Consider the following 15,419-nt stretch of genomic DNA (forward strand, 5'->3'; position numbering starts at 1 on the left):
TTTCCAGGATATGTCCATTGGCGAGAGTGGGGTGTTGAAGTCTTCTTCTATTATTGTGTGAGGTACAATGTGTACTTTGAGCTTTACTAAAGTTTCTTTAATGAATGTGGCTGTCCTTGCATTTGAAGCATAGATATTTAAATTGAGAGTTCATCTTGGTAGATTTTACCTTTGATGAGTATGAAGTGTCCCTACTTGTCTTTTTTGATAACTTTGGGTTGGATGTCAATTTTATTGTACATTAGAATGGCTACTCCAGCTTGTTTCTTTGGACCATTTGCTTGGGAAATTGTTTTCCAGCCATTTACTCTGAGGTAGTGTCTGTCTTTATCCCTGAGGTGGGTTTCCTGTAAGCAGCAAAATGTTGAATCCTGTTTGCATAGCCAGACTGTTAGTCTATGTCTTTTTTATTGGGGGATTGAGTCCATTGATGTTAAGAGAAATCAAAGAAAAGTAATTGTTGCTTCCTGTCATGTTTGTTGTTAAAGTTGGGAATCTGTTCTAGTGGCTGTCTTCTTTTAGTTTTGTTAAAGGATTACTTTCTTGCTTTTTCTAGGGTGTAGTATCCATCTTTGTGTTGGTGATTTCCCTTTATTATCCTTTGAAGGCTGGATTCATGGAAAGATACTGTGTGAATTTTGTTTTGTTATGGAATACTTTGGTTTCTCCATCTATGGTAATTGAGAGTTTTGCTGGGTATAGTAGCCTGGGCTGGCATTTGTATTCTCTTACACTCTGTATAAAATCTCTCCAGGATCTTCTGTCTTTCATAGTCTCTGGTGAGATGTCTGGTGTAATTTTAACAGGCCTGCCTTTATATGTTACTTGACCTTTTTCCCTTACTGCTTTTAATATTCTGTCTTTATTTAGTGCATTTGTTGTTCTGATTATTATGTGTCCGGAGGAATTTTCTTTTTTGGTCCAGTCTATTTGTAGTTCTGTAGGCTTCTTGTATGTTCATGGGCATCTCTTTCTTTATGTTTGGGAAATTTTCTTCTATAATTTTGTTGAAGATATTTGCTGGCCCTTTAAGTTGAAAATCTTCGTTCTTGTCTACTCCTATTATCTGTAGGTTTGGTCTTCTCATTGTGTCCTGGATTTCCTGCATGTTTTGAGTTAGGATCTTTTTCATTTTGCATTTTCTTTGATTGTTGTGTCCATGTTTTCTATGGAATCTTCTGCACCTGAAATTCTCTCTTCCATCTCTTGTATTCTGTTGCTGATGCTGGCATCTATGGTTCCTGATTTCTTTCTCAGGATTTCTATCTCCAGAGTTTTCTCCCTTTAGGTTTCCTTCATAGTTTCTACTTCCATTTTTAGATCTTGGATGGTTTTCTTCGATTCCATCCCGTTTGGTTGTGTTTTCCTGTAATTCTTTAAGGGATTTTTGTGTTGAGCAGTGTTTGCTTGTAGTTCTTTAAGTACTTCTACCCGCTTAGCAGTGTTCTCCTGTAATTCCTTGAGGGATTTTTGTGTTTCCTCTTTAAGGGCTTCTACCTATTTAGCTGTGTTCTCCTGTATTTTTTTTAAGTGAGTTATTAGTGCCCTTCTGAAAATCTTCTACCACCATCATGAGATATGATTTTAAATCCGCGTCTTGCTTTTCGGGTGTGTTGGGGTATCCAGGACTAGTTGTGGTGGGTGTACTGGGTTCTGATGATGCCCAATGTTCTTGTTTTCTGTTAGTAAGATTCTTACGTTTGCCTTTCGCCATCTGGAAATCTCTGGTGTTAATGTTCAAGCTGTCTCTGCCTGGAGCTTGATCCTCCTGTGATTCTGTTAGCCACTGTCAGCACTCCTGGGAGTCCATCTCTCACCTGAGTTCCAGTGGTCAGAGCACTCTCTGCAGGCAAGCTCTCCTCTTGCAGGGCAGGTGTCCGGCAGCCTGGAGTTCTGACCCACCTCCTGAGTCCTGGGGTCAAAGCCCTCCCTGTAGGCCGACTCTCCTCTGGCAAGGAAGGTGCCCAGGGGTCTGGGTCTCAGCTCTGCCTCCTGGCTGAGAATGAAGGCCAGACGGGACCCTGACCAAGAAGCTCTGTTGCTTCTATCACCCACGTGCTCTCAGGTGATCACGAGGTCCTGGGTGTGTTATGGGTCCTGTGGAGAGTCCTCTGGTGCCCTAGACACCCTCGGCTGGGTTCACACAGAAGATGGCGGGGCTGGCCTTGACCTGAATGGATCCCATCCTCTGGTAAGGCGGGGTTCCTCTGTCCCTGTTCCTCCTGGCACAAGACCCTCCACAATTCTTTGGAGCTGATGTTGCCTTACACTCACCTGTGATCCCGAGGTGATCCCAAGCTCCTGCAGTGTGGAGAGGACTCTGGAGCTCTTAGTGGCCTCTGCTGGGCTCAGAAGGAAGATGGCGGGGGTGGCTCTGACCGGAAAGCATTTCTTGACAATTTGATATGCAATTGTATTTATTAGGGATTTAGTTCATAATCAATTGTGCGTGGGTGCATGCATGCTAGGGTGCACCCTTGTGGAGGTTAAAGGACAACTTGCAGGAGTCTGTTCTCTCCTTCCACCATTTGAGTTCCAGGGATTAATTTAGATTTTTAGGCTTGCTAGCAAGAGCTTTTACCCAGTGAACTGTTTTGCTGGCCCCTACTGAAAACATTTTACTTACATGCCATTAATTATACATGATAACAGAGTTCATTAAATATTTATATTCATGAACATAGAATTCACCAATCAAATTCACATTCTTTTCAAACTCATCCTTATTCTATTTAACTTATTTTCAAACTTAAGATTTTTAATTTGATTGTACCAGTCATGAGCATTCTGGTTATAATGATTGCTTCCATGTGCTATAACTAAGTGTGATTTAAATGGGCCTCAATTGGTGTGGTCCATTGCCTTATGTGATGACACTGATGATATTTCCTACCATGAACAGTAACCAAGACCAGCACTAATCCAGAGCTCCCTGAGACAGAACTTGGTGGACTCTGGACTAAGTCATCATGGTGCATGCCACCAGAGTATGTCATTTTGTATGCTTACCCCGAAATCCTATAAGTTGCTGAACTCTTTGGTCAGCTAATGTTTTCTGTTGAAATTACACAGGAACTTATGAGGCCTTATAACCACTTACTCATGTCATAGAAATCCTCACTAACTAGGCAGAGTGGACTATGGTCCAAATCTTCATGCAGGTTTTCTTTTACCCTTCTGTAGATTGGCCAGAATGCTGTAGTATGGATGCTATTGTCCCCACCCATGTTGTGGCAGCTATGTCTGGTCTTTGAAGGTGGTTGGGCACCAAACTCCTCTCTGAGTGGCCTTCTGGTAAGAAGCAGTCCTAAGGCTCAGTATGAATTTAATAGGATACCCATCTCCCTGGAGTCCTTGAGTGGGCAGAAGTATAAGATCCCTTGAATCTAGTCTAATTCATTAGCTGTAGAACCCAAATGTGTGATCTTGATATCCTGCAGGGAGGGCCTTAAAACATGACATCTGCAACAAATAACTGTGCTACAATAACTGTGGCTAGGTATGTAGGGGCCAGGCCTTAGCCTAACAACCCTGCCTTACCAGTTCAGCTTTCATTATGGTTCTTAGGGATAGATATTCTTCTCCCAGTCCTCCATATCAGTAACCCCACACATGGAGCTCTTCCCATTATAGTCTGTTTTATGGTCAGGGTAGCCCACCGTCCAGGATGGCATGTTGTTCCTTTTATGTTCATCCCACAGATTTCACAAAGTCTAGAACTAATGTAATTGAAATTGAGTGGCTAACCTTTCTCAGGTAGTTGGATACCTCATACATCTAGCTGTCAATCTTCATTGAGTGTGGGATGGTAAAACCATGCCAGGAAGCTCGGTGGGTAGAGCAGGAGACTTGGTGGGCACATCCCTGAGACTTAGGAAACTCCCTGCTCCCTGCTAGATACCTGGCTGTAACATGTGCCATGCTTCCCATGTTGGTCATGTAGCCCTAAACAGAGTTCTCCATACTAATAAGGTACCTAGAGGTCCTGAGGGCTTAGCCAATAAGCTTCCTGTTCCAGACATTCCTCCCTGCAAAAGGTATTTAATCTCATTTTCTGCCATGAACAGTTAATAAACAGTTTAGAACCATGGACTGTCTCTTTTAACTACTATCTCCATGGGGAACATGTAGGCCTTTGCCTACAAAGCCACAGCTTAAATCTCCCATAGGTCTAGATGACAGTCTTCAGCCTGTGGCTCTGACTCCATTTTTGGCTTTTCTCTGACTTCCACTAGCTCCTGGATGTCCAAGAGTCGGAGAACCCAACAGCCCTGGCCTCTTTGCAGGTCCAGATACCCCCGAATCAGCCCTGCTTTGCCCCTCATTTCAGACTGCATTTCCCATCTCCAGAGCAGCATCTTGGTGCTCCCCTGAAGCCCAGCATTGGGAGACACAGTCAAGCACTTCTCAAATTCTGACTCCCCAAGAGGCAGTGCCTAGTAGCCAGGCATATGTGGACCTACAACTGAGTGCTTTCACCCATATTCTGGTGCTACTGCTTGACCATTCTAGTGATACACAGAGGGAGTCCATAAAAAATGGAGTGTAGCATGGTACAGAAAACTGCCATGCCAGACTGCTACAGTAGTATTCTTGATTCACTTACCCTTTGAGGCTCTTTATGATCAACTTGCCAATTATTTAATAAACTGTGTAGACCCTGTGCCACCAAAAATGTGGCCTTACACTGGAGAATAATCAACGTACCAGGGGCTTTCACCCTTTTGGTAGCTAAAATGGTGGTACTTTATGCCCACTTCTTCTATCCTTATTGGAATTTAGTCTTAAAAACTACTACAAGTTCATATGTGCAACTGCTCTGCTGTGCCCAGAAGACACCCTTTCCTTGTTATCCATGGCTCATGCTGCAGTGGAAGCCCACACACCCAAGACTATATGAGTAAATATTGTACAAAATTCTCATAGAACTAGTGAAAAATTCAAAAGAAAACATCTGTACTGCAGTGTCTAGTGAGTTTGAGGATTTCTAGCTGGTCAACCAAGAGATATGATCTTGAGATACCAGTATTACACAGGAAGTGTTTATTCCAGTTTCAATCAGATGCCACTGATTTGTATATCATCCATTTCTAATATGTTCATAATTAAAATATTTTAATACATGAGTGATTTAGGATAACAGAAATTACTTGAATTTATTGCATTGAACCTAGAAAAACATGCCCCTGTGATTGGCTGAGCCTTTTAAATTTTGAGACAGGTATTGCTATATAGCTGTTCTGGAATTCACCAGGCTGGCCCTGAATTCACAGAGATCCATCTGCTTCTGCCTCCTGAGTGCTGTAATTAAAGACATGTGATATCACATGTGGCCGGCTGCTGGGCTTACATTTATGATCTTCTACTTACTAAGTGACTAACTGGTAGAAGCCAATAACATGGAAATGCCTGATAAGGAGATGGTTTATAGGATGGTGTAAAGTCTGGTGTAACTCAAAATGGCACTCAATTTAAAACAGTGTTTCTGGAATTTTCCATTTAATGTTTTCAGAACAGAGTTGACAACTAAAAGAAAACTTAGGCTTTGTAAAAGGAAACTACTGTATCCTTGTATAGCATAGGCACACTTACTTTTTTGGATTCTTCTTTGAATGTTTATTTTTGTCCATTTTGCCTGCCTTGTGTTCTCATAGTTAAGATATCTACTTATCTTGGACACTGAGAACAAGGCTTAAACTAATAAAAACATTAGCAGAGGAGCTGATACATTGGCCTGAGCTACTTTTTTAAAAAAATATATGATATCTTGAGGCATGCTAAGTATAACCCACAAGGACATGGAGAACAGAGCTGACCTTAATTGAACACTGAGTCCAGAGTCCAGGTTGTTTCCATCTCATATACCTATGTTCATGGTGGGGTTCTCTACTTGGCTCTCACCAATTGCCTAGCATTACCCAAGGTCTTGTGATTGTAACTCTTGATACCATAGCTCCTTGTTACCTATGAATACTCATCATTCTTTCACTCTAGCAGTCTGCCTACTTTGTTGACCCATCCCTTTTCCTCTTTTCATTCACCTGCATGGTTCTCTACTCAACTTCATCGAGCAGGAACATTGGCTATACCTCACCATCCCTCACTTCCAATACAATTTTCTTTGCCCATTCACCCTCAAATCCATGTTTGCTTATGTTCATCTAGTCTCAAGTACTGTACTCCACTGGAGATTTCATATTTCTCCTCCTTCCCCCTATTCGCTCCCCAACTCTGCCCTTTACTACTCCATTGACCCATACTTGGTGCTTCATTAGCCTTCTCTCTTTCCCTCTAACTTTAGCCCATTTGCATCCTACAGTTCATCCTTATCCCATCCTTTTCAGTCTATGTCTCTGTCACTTCAGTTTACCACATGCAGCTGGAACAAATTGCCATCTGGTGCACAGGAAGGTGTTCCAAGATTCACAGGATAAGGCACAACCTGAGCTCTCACCTGACTGCAGATTAACCTTAAATGGAGATGATTTTCTATTGGTAAAAAGATCAAATAGCTATTTCTGGTTCCCTTGAGAATCTTTAATGTAGACTGCACCAGGAACAAGCTAGTGGGCCCTACATTTTTTTTCTCCCTGGAAATGGATGGATCTATCTATCTATCTATCTATCTATCTATCTATCTATCTCTTATGGAGTTCAAAAATAAAGGGAAGACACAGCAGAATGTGGGAGCACTTCACATCTGCAAAGCCCCTTGTTTGACCTACAGCATTAAAACATTGCCCCCTCAAACCTGAGCCTATTGCTTACTTGTTCACCCAAAATTAAACCATAAAAAAGAGGCTTGAAAGATGGCTCAGCCATTAAGAAAGCTTTTTACAGAGGACCCAACTTCAGTAAATATTTATACATTAAATATTGTTTGACTGGGGCTATGGCATTTGAGAGAGAATTATTGAGAGCAGATATATTAAACTTTCTAAATGCAATTTAGAAATCTATATAAAAGCAATTTAGCATCTAGGCTTTGACCCTGGAGAACAAATATGAACATACACAGACAAAAAAAGTTGGATTGCGACTCTCTGGTCCTCAACATACATGTATATATGCATGAGTGCATGAATGCAAACACAACACACACACTTAAAAATAGGTAGTCTAGAAAGGCACAAACAGACTCAAGTCTAATTCATCTGTTTTGGTAAGTACAAACCTAGCTGACCTCCAGGTTTTATATAGCTTGTGTTGCTTATTAATGCTAGACAAGAATCAATGAATAATCGCCACATTAATAAGAGGGCTTACAAATACGGTAATCCACAACAAGACCTCTTGTTCTCCAGAAAATGTTATATTGTTCTCATGGGTCTCAATTTCATCTCTGATCTTAGAAAATACATGTCACCAGCACTAGTATGATATTTGGAGGATGTTACTCTACCTCCTGTTGAATTGGTATTTTATGTTTTTTTGTAAAAAATGGAGTGATTTAAAATCACTTTAAGATTTAAAAAGATATAAATGGATTTTAATAAAGTAACTTCCCACGTGTGTCACTGTGCACCTAAATTGGAAATGTGTTCCAGATTTTGTTATTTTAGGCTTACGTAATATGGTCCCCAGGTGACCACACACACAGATTCATTTGAGGTTTGGGGAAAATGTCTACATATCTTAGGAATTGAATGAATATTTTTGTTTCTCTGTTTGCCTGGTTATCCAATTTGCTCACTGAAAATAAATTAAACTCCATCGAGCTTATATACATTAAGTGTTATGAATTCTGTATGTAGAGTGACCATTAAAGGAATACAATATGGTTTTAAATATAGTTTTTTTTCAAACAGGTAGTATATTCACACTGTACAACTTTCCAAAGCTATGAAAGAATACAAAATGTGTCTCCAAGTTTCATCTCCCTAGTAACCTACTGACCTCTTTCCTTTTGTAAGGTAGTAATTGTAATTACATTTTTATATTCCTTTCCAGGAACAGTTTATACATACAATTCATTCTGTACTTACAATTTCCTCCCTTTTATATACAAATAGTAGCACATAGTACTCACTTTATTGTGCGTTGCTTTTTGTAGCTAATTATGTAACTTGGAGATTATCTCAAATCACTAGAAAAATCATATCCACGTTCTTTCTGTTCATTTTTGTCTCTGAGGAGTCTACTGTAAGAATATATCAGTTTCAGGAAGCAGAATCCACATGATGCAATTTCAACAGCTTCTAATCTTTTGTTTTCAAACAATGCATCAACAAATACCTCTGCATTTTGATTATTTTTACACATATATGAGTATATGTATTCCCAGAAGTTGAAATTTATTTGTGGTTTTCATTACCTTTAAATGCTTTTCTTTGAATGAGAAAAATCATTCCTGGACTTGCTGTTTGCCAAAAGTTTTTGTGGAGAATGTGCCAGGATCACAGTTTTTTAAACAACTGATACACATATTAGTTCTTTCAGACTTTACTTTGTCCAAATCATTAAACAAGACCAACTATATCCCTATCTTCCCCATCTCTAGCTGTTCCTCAAATCTGTCAGATTACTTTCTGTAAATGCAAGGTTTTTCTGCTTGTTTCTCCCCAGACCTCATATGGTCTTTGTCACAGCTATCTGTGGTCATGAACCTTAGTGTGCTACCGAACCCTCTCCAGAGTCCTTAGCTATGCTGCCTCACTTCGGAAGCCCTTAAATCTCCTGCACTGGTGCCTTATCTGGTCTCTTCATCTCTTCAAAGAAATTACACATACACTACGTTTTCAACTTGCATTAGGGTGAAAAAGATGAAAGGAAATGCTGTTTATCCCAATGATTAGGCTAGAATTCAGGTCATACTTTTTAAATATTAAATGAATAGATATTTCCTTTGGAATATATAAAAGACAATATAGCGTAGTAGGCTTTGACTTGTGAGTGTGGTCTTTTCAATGGGCTTTCTTTACTGTATGCGTCCTCTGATGTACAATAAGGTTGGATTTCTGGGTAAAGGCTTTCCCACATTCTATACACTTATAGGGCTTCTCTCCAGTGTGAGTTCTTTGATGTACAGTGAATGTCGATTTTTCCCTGAATGCTTTGCCACATTCTGTGCATTCATAGGGCTTTTCTCCTGTGTGTGTTCTCTGATGGATAATGAGCTGCGACTTCTGGCTGAAAGCTTTCCAGCACACAAGGCATTCATAGGGTTTCTCTCCTGTGTGGATTCTCTGATGGATAATGAGCTTTGACTTTTCTCGAAAGGCCTTTCCACACTCATTACATTTGTAGGGTTTTTCTTCTGTATGAGTTCTTTGATGTATAATGAGATAGGACTTCTGGGAAAATGCCTTCTCACATTCATTGCATTCATAGGGCTTCTCGCCAGTGTGGCCTCGTTGATGTAGCATGAGGTAGGATTTCTGAGAGAACGCTTTCTCACATTCATTACACTCAAATGGTTTCTCTCCTGAATGAGTTCTTTGATGCACACCCAGATTTGATTTTTGGGTGAAAGTTTTCCCACACACATCACATTCATAGGGCTTCTCACCAGTGTGAATTCTTTGGTGCACAATGAGGGTTGACTTTTCGTTGAAAGATTTCCCACATTCAGTACACTTATGAGGTTTCTCTCCAGTGTGAGTTCTCTGATGTATAACGAGGGTTGACTTATCACTGAACGTTTTCTTACACTCACTACATTCATGAGGCTTCTTTCCTGTATGAGTACTATGGTGTATAATTAGGTCAAGCTTCTGTATGAAAGATTCCCCACACTTGGTACACTCATAGGTTTTTTCTCCTGTGTGGGTTTTTTGATGAACAATGAGGTTTGATTTCTGAGTAAAGGCTTTCCCACATTGATTACATTCATAAGGCTTCTCTCCTGTATGAGTTCTATAATGGATGATGACAGTTGACTTTTCTCTGAAGGCTTTGCCACATTCTGGACATGCAAAGGGTCTTTCTCCTGTGTGGGTTCTGAGGTGTATAATGAGCTGAGACTTTTGGCTAAAGGCTTTCCCACACTCAGAACATTCAAATGGTTTCTCTCCTGTATGAGTTCTCCAATGGACAATGAGGTGGGACTTTTTGCTGAAGGTTTTCTGACATGCAGTACATTCAAAAGGCCTCTCTCCATTTTTAATTCTCTGATGAAGGCTAAGACCTTTCTTTTGCCTGAGGGTTTTCTCATATTCTTTATATCCACAGGGTTTCACTATGAAATTAGGGTTTTCATATTCTGTATGGAAGAAAAATTTTGCACACCCAGTATCATGTTTATTTTCTGTAGAGCTTCCAGTAAGCAAGTTTAAATTGTCTACCATAGTATTTCCAAATGATTCAAATTTATGGGATCTCTGCATTGGAACAAGAAGGCCTGTGCTCAGATGAAATGCATTTCTAAAATCAGTATAGTTCTGGCCACTCTTGGTAATTATGTTGTCATTAGGGAGTCTAACTTGCATCAACAGATACTTATCTTGTTTATCTTGATGTTGCCTCTCAAATTGTTCATTAATTTGGCAGACTTCTAAAAAAAAGCACAATAAGTTATGTTTATACTTTGTCAGTATGGGGAATAGGCCTTTTTCTAGAACTGCTATGACCTCAACTATTACTGCCATACTGCTATTGACCACCTGAGATGCAGATTTAGCAGATCCTAGGTTGTGCTTGGCTCACTCAAAGTGCATCTTATAAGAGCTTATCCTGGAAATCAGTTTGGCTGTTGCTCAGAAAATCAGACATAGTACTACCTGAGGACCCAGCTCTACAACACCTGGGCATATACCCAGAAGATGCTCCAACACGTAATAAGGACACATGCTCCACTATGTTCATAGCAGCCTCATTTATAATAGCCAGAAGCTGGAAAGAAATCAGATGTCCCTCAACAGAGGAATGGATACGGAAAATGTGGTACATTTACACAATGGAGTACTACTCAGCTATTAGAAACAATGAATTCATGAAACTCATAAGCAAATGGATAGAGCTAGAAAGTATCATCCTGAGTGAGGTAACCCAATCACAAAAGAACACACATGGTATGCACTCACCGATAGTGGATATTAGCCCAGAAGCTCAGAATACCCAAGATACAATTCACAGACCAAATGAAGCTCAAGAAGATGGAAGACCAAAGTGTGGATACTTCAATCCTTCTTAGAAGGGGGAACAAAATACCCATGGAAGGAGATACAGAGACAAAGTGTGGAGCAGAGACTGAAGGAAAGACCATCCAGAGACTGCCCCACCTGGGCAAACCCAGACACTATTGTAGATGCTAACAAGTGCTTACTGACAAGAGCCTGATATAGCTGTCTCCTGAGAGGCTCTGCCAGAGCCTGACAAATGCAGAGTGGATGCACTTAGCCAACCATTGGACTGAGCACAGGGTCCCTAATGGAGGAGCTAGAGAAAGTACCCAAGGAGCTGAAGGGGTTTGCAGCCCCATAGGAAGAACCACAATATGAACTAACCAGTACCCCTAGAGCTCCCAGGGATTAAACCACCAACCAAAGAGTACACATGGAAGGACCCATGGCTCCAGCTGCATATGTAGCCTTGTTGGTCATCAATGGGAGTCGAGGCCCTTGGTCCTGTGAAGGCTTGAAGCCCCAGTGTAGGGGAATACCAGGACAGAGAAGCGGGAGTGGGTGGGTGGGTGTGCAGCGGGAGGGAGGATGGGATAGGGGGTTTTTAGAGGGTACCAGGGATAACATTTGAAATGTAAGTAAAGAAAATATCTAATTTAAAAAAAAAGAGCTGATTCTGTGAGTCAGATTAGGCTGTCACATCATTTTTATCAGAGTGTCCTGGGAGAGAGAGGATCTTTTAGTACATAGACTGGGCTAACTGATAGAGATCCATCTGCCTTAGCCTCCTGAGTGCATGTGCAGGAGTGCTGACTCCTGGCTTACTTATATCAACTTCTGACTACACATGACTTATATTATATCCATCTAGGGGGAAATTTCGTACTGTGCTTCCTAAACCCAATATTAATAATCCTGGATCCACCTGACAGGAAGTCTATAATACTGAGCTCAACAAAATCAAAATGTACTTAATCACCATTCACAAGCGCATCTCCTTTAACATATATACAGCTCTTCAAAACCATTGTTTCTGCTGTCTACTTTATTTCACTTACAAACTATGCATATTTTAACTGTGACTTTTAAGATGTTTCATTATCTATATTACCCTCCCTTCTTTTATATTTTGCTATATTGAAAATCTGTATAGCTTTTAAGAGGCAGTTGTATCACTTCACAAAAAGCTTAATCTGACCTTCCTATATACTTTTATCATCTGTAAAATATTTCACATTTTAACACCTCTAAATTCAAATGTAGCTTAAAATCAATGCTATCATCATGCCATAAATTAATTAGTAGCAATATTTGGTGGCACATCTTAAAATCAATGGTGTCTTGAATCTAACCCCCCAATATATATATATATATATATATATGTATATATATATAGTTCATATATATCACATAAATATGAATTATGTTTTTAGTTTACTTAAATATTTTAGATTTAATAATTATATGTATATAAGTGTTTTGCTTGCATGTATGTGCCTGGTACCAACAGAGGTCAGAACAGTAGGTCAGACCCTTGGAACTGGGATGGTTGTGAAGTACCATTGCAGTGTTGGGAACTGAACCTAAGAGTTTTACAAGAGCAATACAAGCACTCTTAACCACTGAGCTACCTCTTTGGTCTCTGTAATTTCTAAGACTGTATTATGAGACAAGTTGAAACAAGTGGAGTACAACTACTTCTCAAGTTTCTAGCTGGATTTCATAGTAGTAGGACTTAATTTTTTTTTTTTTTCGAGACAGGGTTTCTCTGTGTAGCCCTGGCTGTCCTGGAACTCACTTTGTAGACCAGGCTGGCCTTGAACTCAGAAATCCGCCTTCCTCTGCCTCCCGAGTGCTGGGACTAAAGGCGTGCGCCACCACGCCTGACGACCCAAAACTCTTGTTCTTGCCTAAAAGAACTGCAGGGATAAAAATAGAGGAAAAGAAGGTCCAGTGACAGGCCCAAAGTGGGATCCAGCTCAAGGGGAGGTCCCAAGGCCTGACACTATTACTGAGGCTATGGAGCACTCACAAAAAGAGACCTATCATGACTGCCCTCTGAAAGACCCAACAAGTAATGGAAAGAGTCAGATGCAGATATTTGCACCCAACCAATGGATAGAAGCTTCTGACTCCAATGGTTGAATTAGGGAAAAGCTGGAAGAAGCTGAGGAGGAGGGCGGCCCTGTAGGAGGACCAGCAGTCTCAATTAACCTGAAACCCTGAGACTTCTCAAATACTGGACCACCAACCAGGCAGCAGACACCATCTGATATGAAGTCCCTAACACATATACAGCAGAGTACACTGCCGGGTCTGTGTTCATTCAGAGATGATGCAATTTGGGCTGGCTTAGTCTTGTGCATGTAACAACTGCTTTGAGTTACTCACATTCATGAACATATGGACAGCACCAACTGGACTTGGTTGTAGGAAAAAGAAAAGACATGAAATTGGGAGAAAGATATGTTGAGGGGATGATGGGAGGAATAGGAGGTAGGAAATGGTTAGGTAAGTGTGATCATATTTCATTGTATGAAATTCTCAAGAATAAAAAATTAAATTTTTTTTGGTTGTGAGCCTAGCCTTTGATGGCCCAGTCAAGTACAGGATAAGCATGTTATAATCCATAGAAGCTAAGTAACAAGGAGGGCCCAAAGGAGGGCCCAAGGGAAGATCCTTGAATCTCACTCAGAAGGGGATATAAAATTGACATTGGAGGTGGATGGTGGGAGGGAACTGAGTGGGAGAAGGGGTAGAGAAGGTAATAGGGATGGGGGACAGGTGTAGGGAAGAGTAGGTGTTGGGGTATGTGTAAGGGGGCAGAGAGAATGGAAATCAGAAGGGGAACATCTCTGGGACAAGCTGGACACCAGAGATGGGGGAGGCTCCTGAGAGACTATGAGAGTGACCCTAGCTGAGACTCCTAGCAGGGTGGATATGGAGCCTGAAGTGGCCACTTCCTGTAGCCAGGCGGGACTCCCAGTGGAGGGATAAGGACAGCAACCCACACACAAACATGTCCTGCCTACAAAATGTACAGGGGCCAAGATGGAGCAGAAACTGAGGGAATGACCAACCAACAGCTGCCCCAACTGGAAATCCATACCATGGGAGAGAATCAACCTGACACTATTAATGATACTTTGCCTGGATTCAGGGGCCTAGCATAACAGTCTTCTGAGAGGGTTCATCCAACAGCTGATGGAAACAGATGCAGAGACCCACAGCCAAACATTAGGTGGAGCTCAGGGAGTCTTATGGAAGAGTGGAGAAAAGGACGGAGGGAGCCAGAGGGGTCAAGGACACCACAAGAAGACCTGAGGAGTCAAATAACCTGGGCCCATGGAAGCTCACAGAGACTGAACCACCAACCAAAGAGCATGCAAGGAATGGACCTAGAAGCCCTACACATTTGTAACATATGTGAAGCTCGGTCTTCCTGTGGGTTCCTGAACAATTATAGTGGGGGCTGTGTCTGATTCTGTTACCTGTCTTTGGATCTCCTTCCCCTAACTGGCCTGTCTTGTCTGGCCTCGGTGGAAAAGGATACAATTAGTCCTGCTGTGACTCGATGAGCCAGGGTGGGTTGGTACCCATGGGGTTCTTCTTCTTGGAGGAGAAGAGGAGAGGAAGGTTTGTTTGGGGGAGGGTTTGTGAGGGTGGGACTGGAAGGAAAGGAGGGAGAGGGATGCAACGTAAAATGACTAAGTGAATAAATTAATTAATGAAAAATGAAAAAGTCGCCCGGCGGTGGTGGGGCACGCCTTTAATCCCACCACTTGGGAGGCAGAGGCAGGTGGATTTCTGAGTTTGAGGCCAGCCTGGTCTACCAAGTGAGTTCCAGGACAGCCAGGGCTATACAGAGAAACCCTGTTTCGAAAACAAACAAACAAACAAACAAAAAAAGAAAAATGAAACGTCATAATTTTGCATTTATTAGTGAATTAGCCTAAGCAGCAATTACCAGTAACTAATAGCATAAAACAGACAATTGTGCCTGACAAGCCTGATGGGAATAATTAGGCAGTTTGGAAAAAAAAAAAGAAAAAGAAAGCCCTGAATTTAATCTAGCTTAAAAGAAAACAAAGACAGAGGGCTACAGTAAGATACTACCTGGAAAGCTCCAAACTGGAATTTCTCCATCTTCTGGGTCTGGTTCTTCTACCTCCAGCTTGATAATGAGATCTGGCTTAGTAACCTGCTGCTCTAAGGATGATAAATGAGAGATACCTCCTTGGTCTTCAGAGCCTGAAACAGCACAAGTTGCAGTTTGGGGTCAGCAGAAGGGACCTGTCACGTAACATAAACCATTTAACCAAAATTTTGAGTTTCCTTTAAGAAAAGAAAAATGTGAAG

At 41.2% G+C, this 15,419-nt stretch overlaps 1 protein-coding gene across 8 annotated transcripts in view; it reads right to left on the reverse strand.

The window, feature by feature from the left end:
- Positions 1–5,023: 5,023 nt before the first annotated feature.
- Zfp182 (zinc finger protein 182) overlaps positions 5,024–15,419 on the reverse strand; it is a 35,930-nt gene continuing 25,534 nt past the window's right edge. For 4 of the 8 annotated variants that reach the window (XM_030251367.1, XM_030251366.1, XM_030251365.1 and 1 more), the window contains 2 exons: positions 15,177–15,311; positions 5,029–10,492 (listed from right to left, as the gene is read on the reverse strand). In XM_030251367.1, coding sequence (XP_030107227.1) covers positions 8,904–10,492; positions 15,177–15,311 — 1,724 coding nt within the window. In that variant the 3' untranslated portion in view covers positions 5,029–8,903. Of the gene's footprint in view, positions 10,493–15,176; positions 15,354–15,419 lie in introns of all 8 variants that reach the window. The other 4 variants (NM_001013387.2, NM_001111076.1, XM_030251368.1 and 1 more) reach the window with 2 other exon arrangements.

The sequence above is a fragment of the Mus musculus genome, chromosome X (assembly GCF_000001635.26).
Source record: "Mus musculus strain C57BL/6J chromosome X, GRCm38.p6 C57BL/6J".
NCBI lineage: Eukaryota > Metazoa > Chordata > Mammalia > Rodentia > Muridae > Mus > Mus musculus.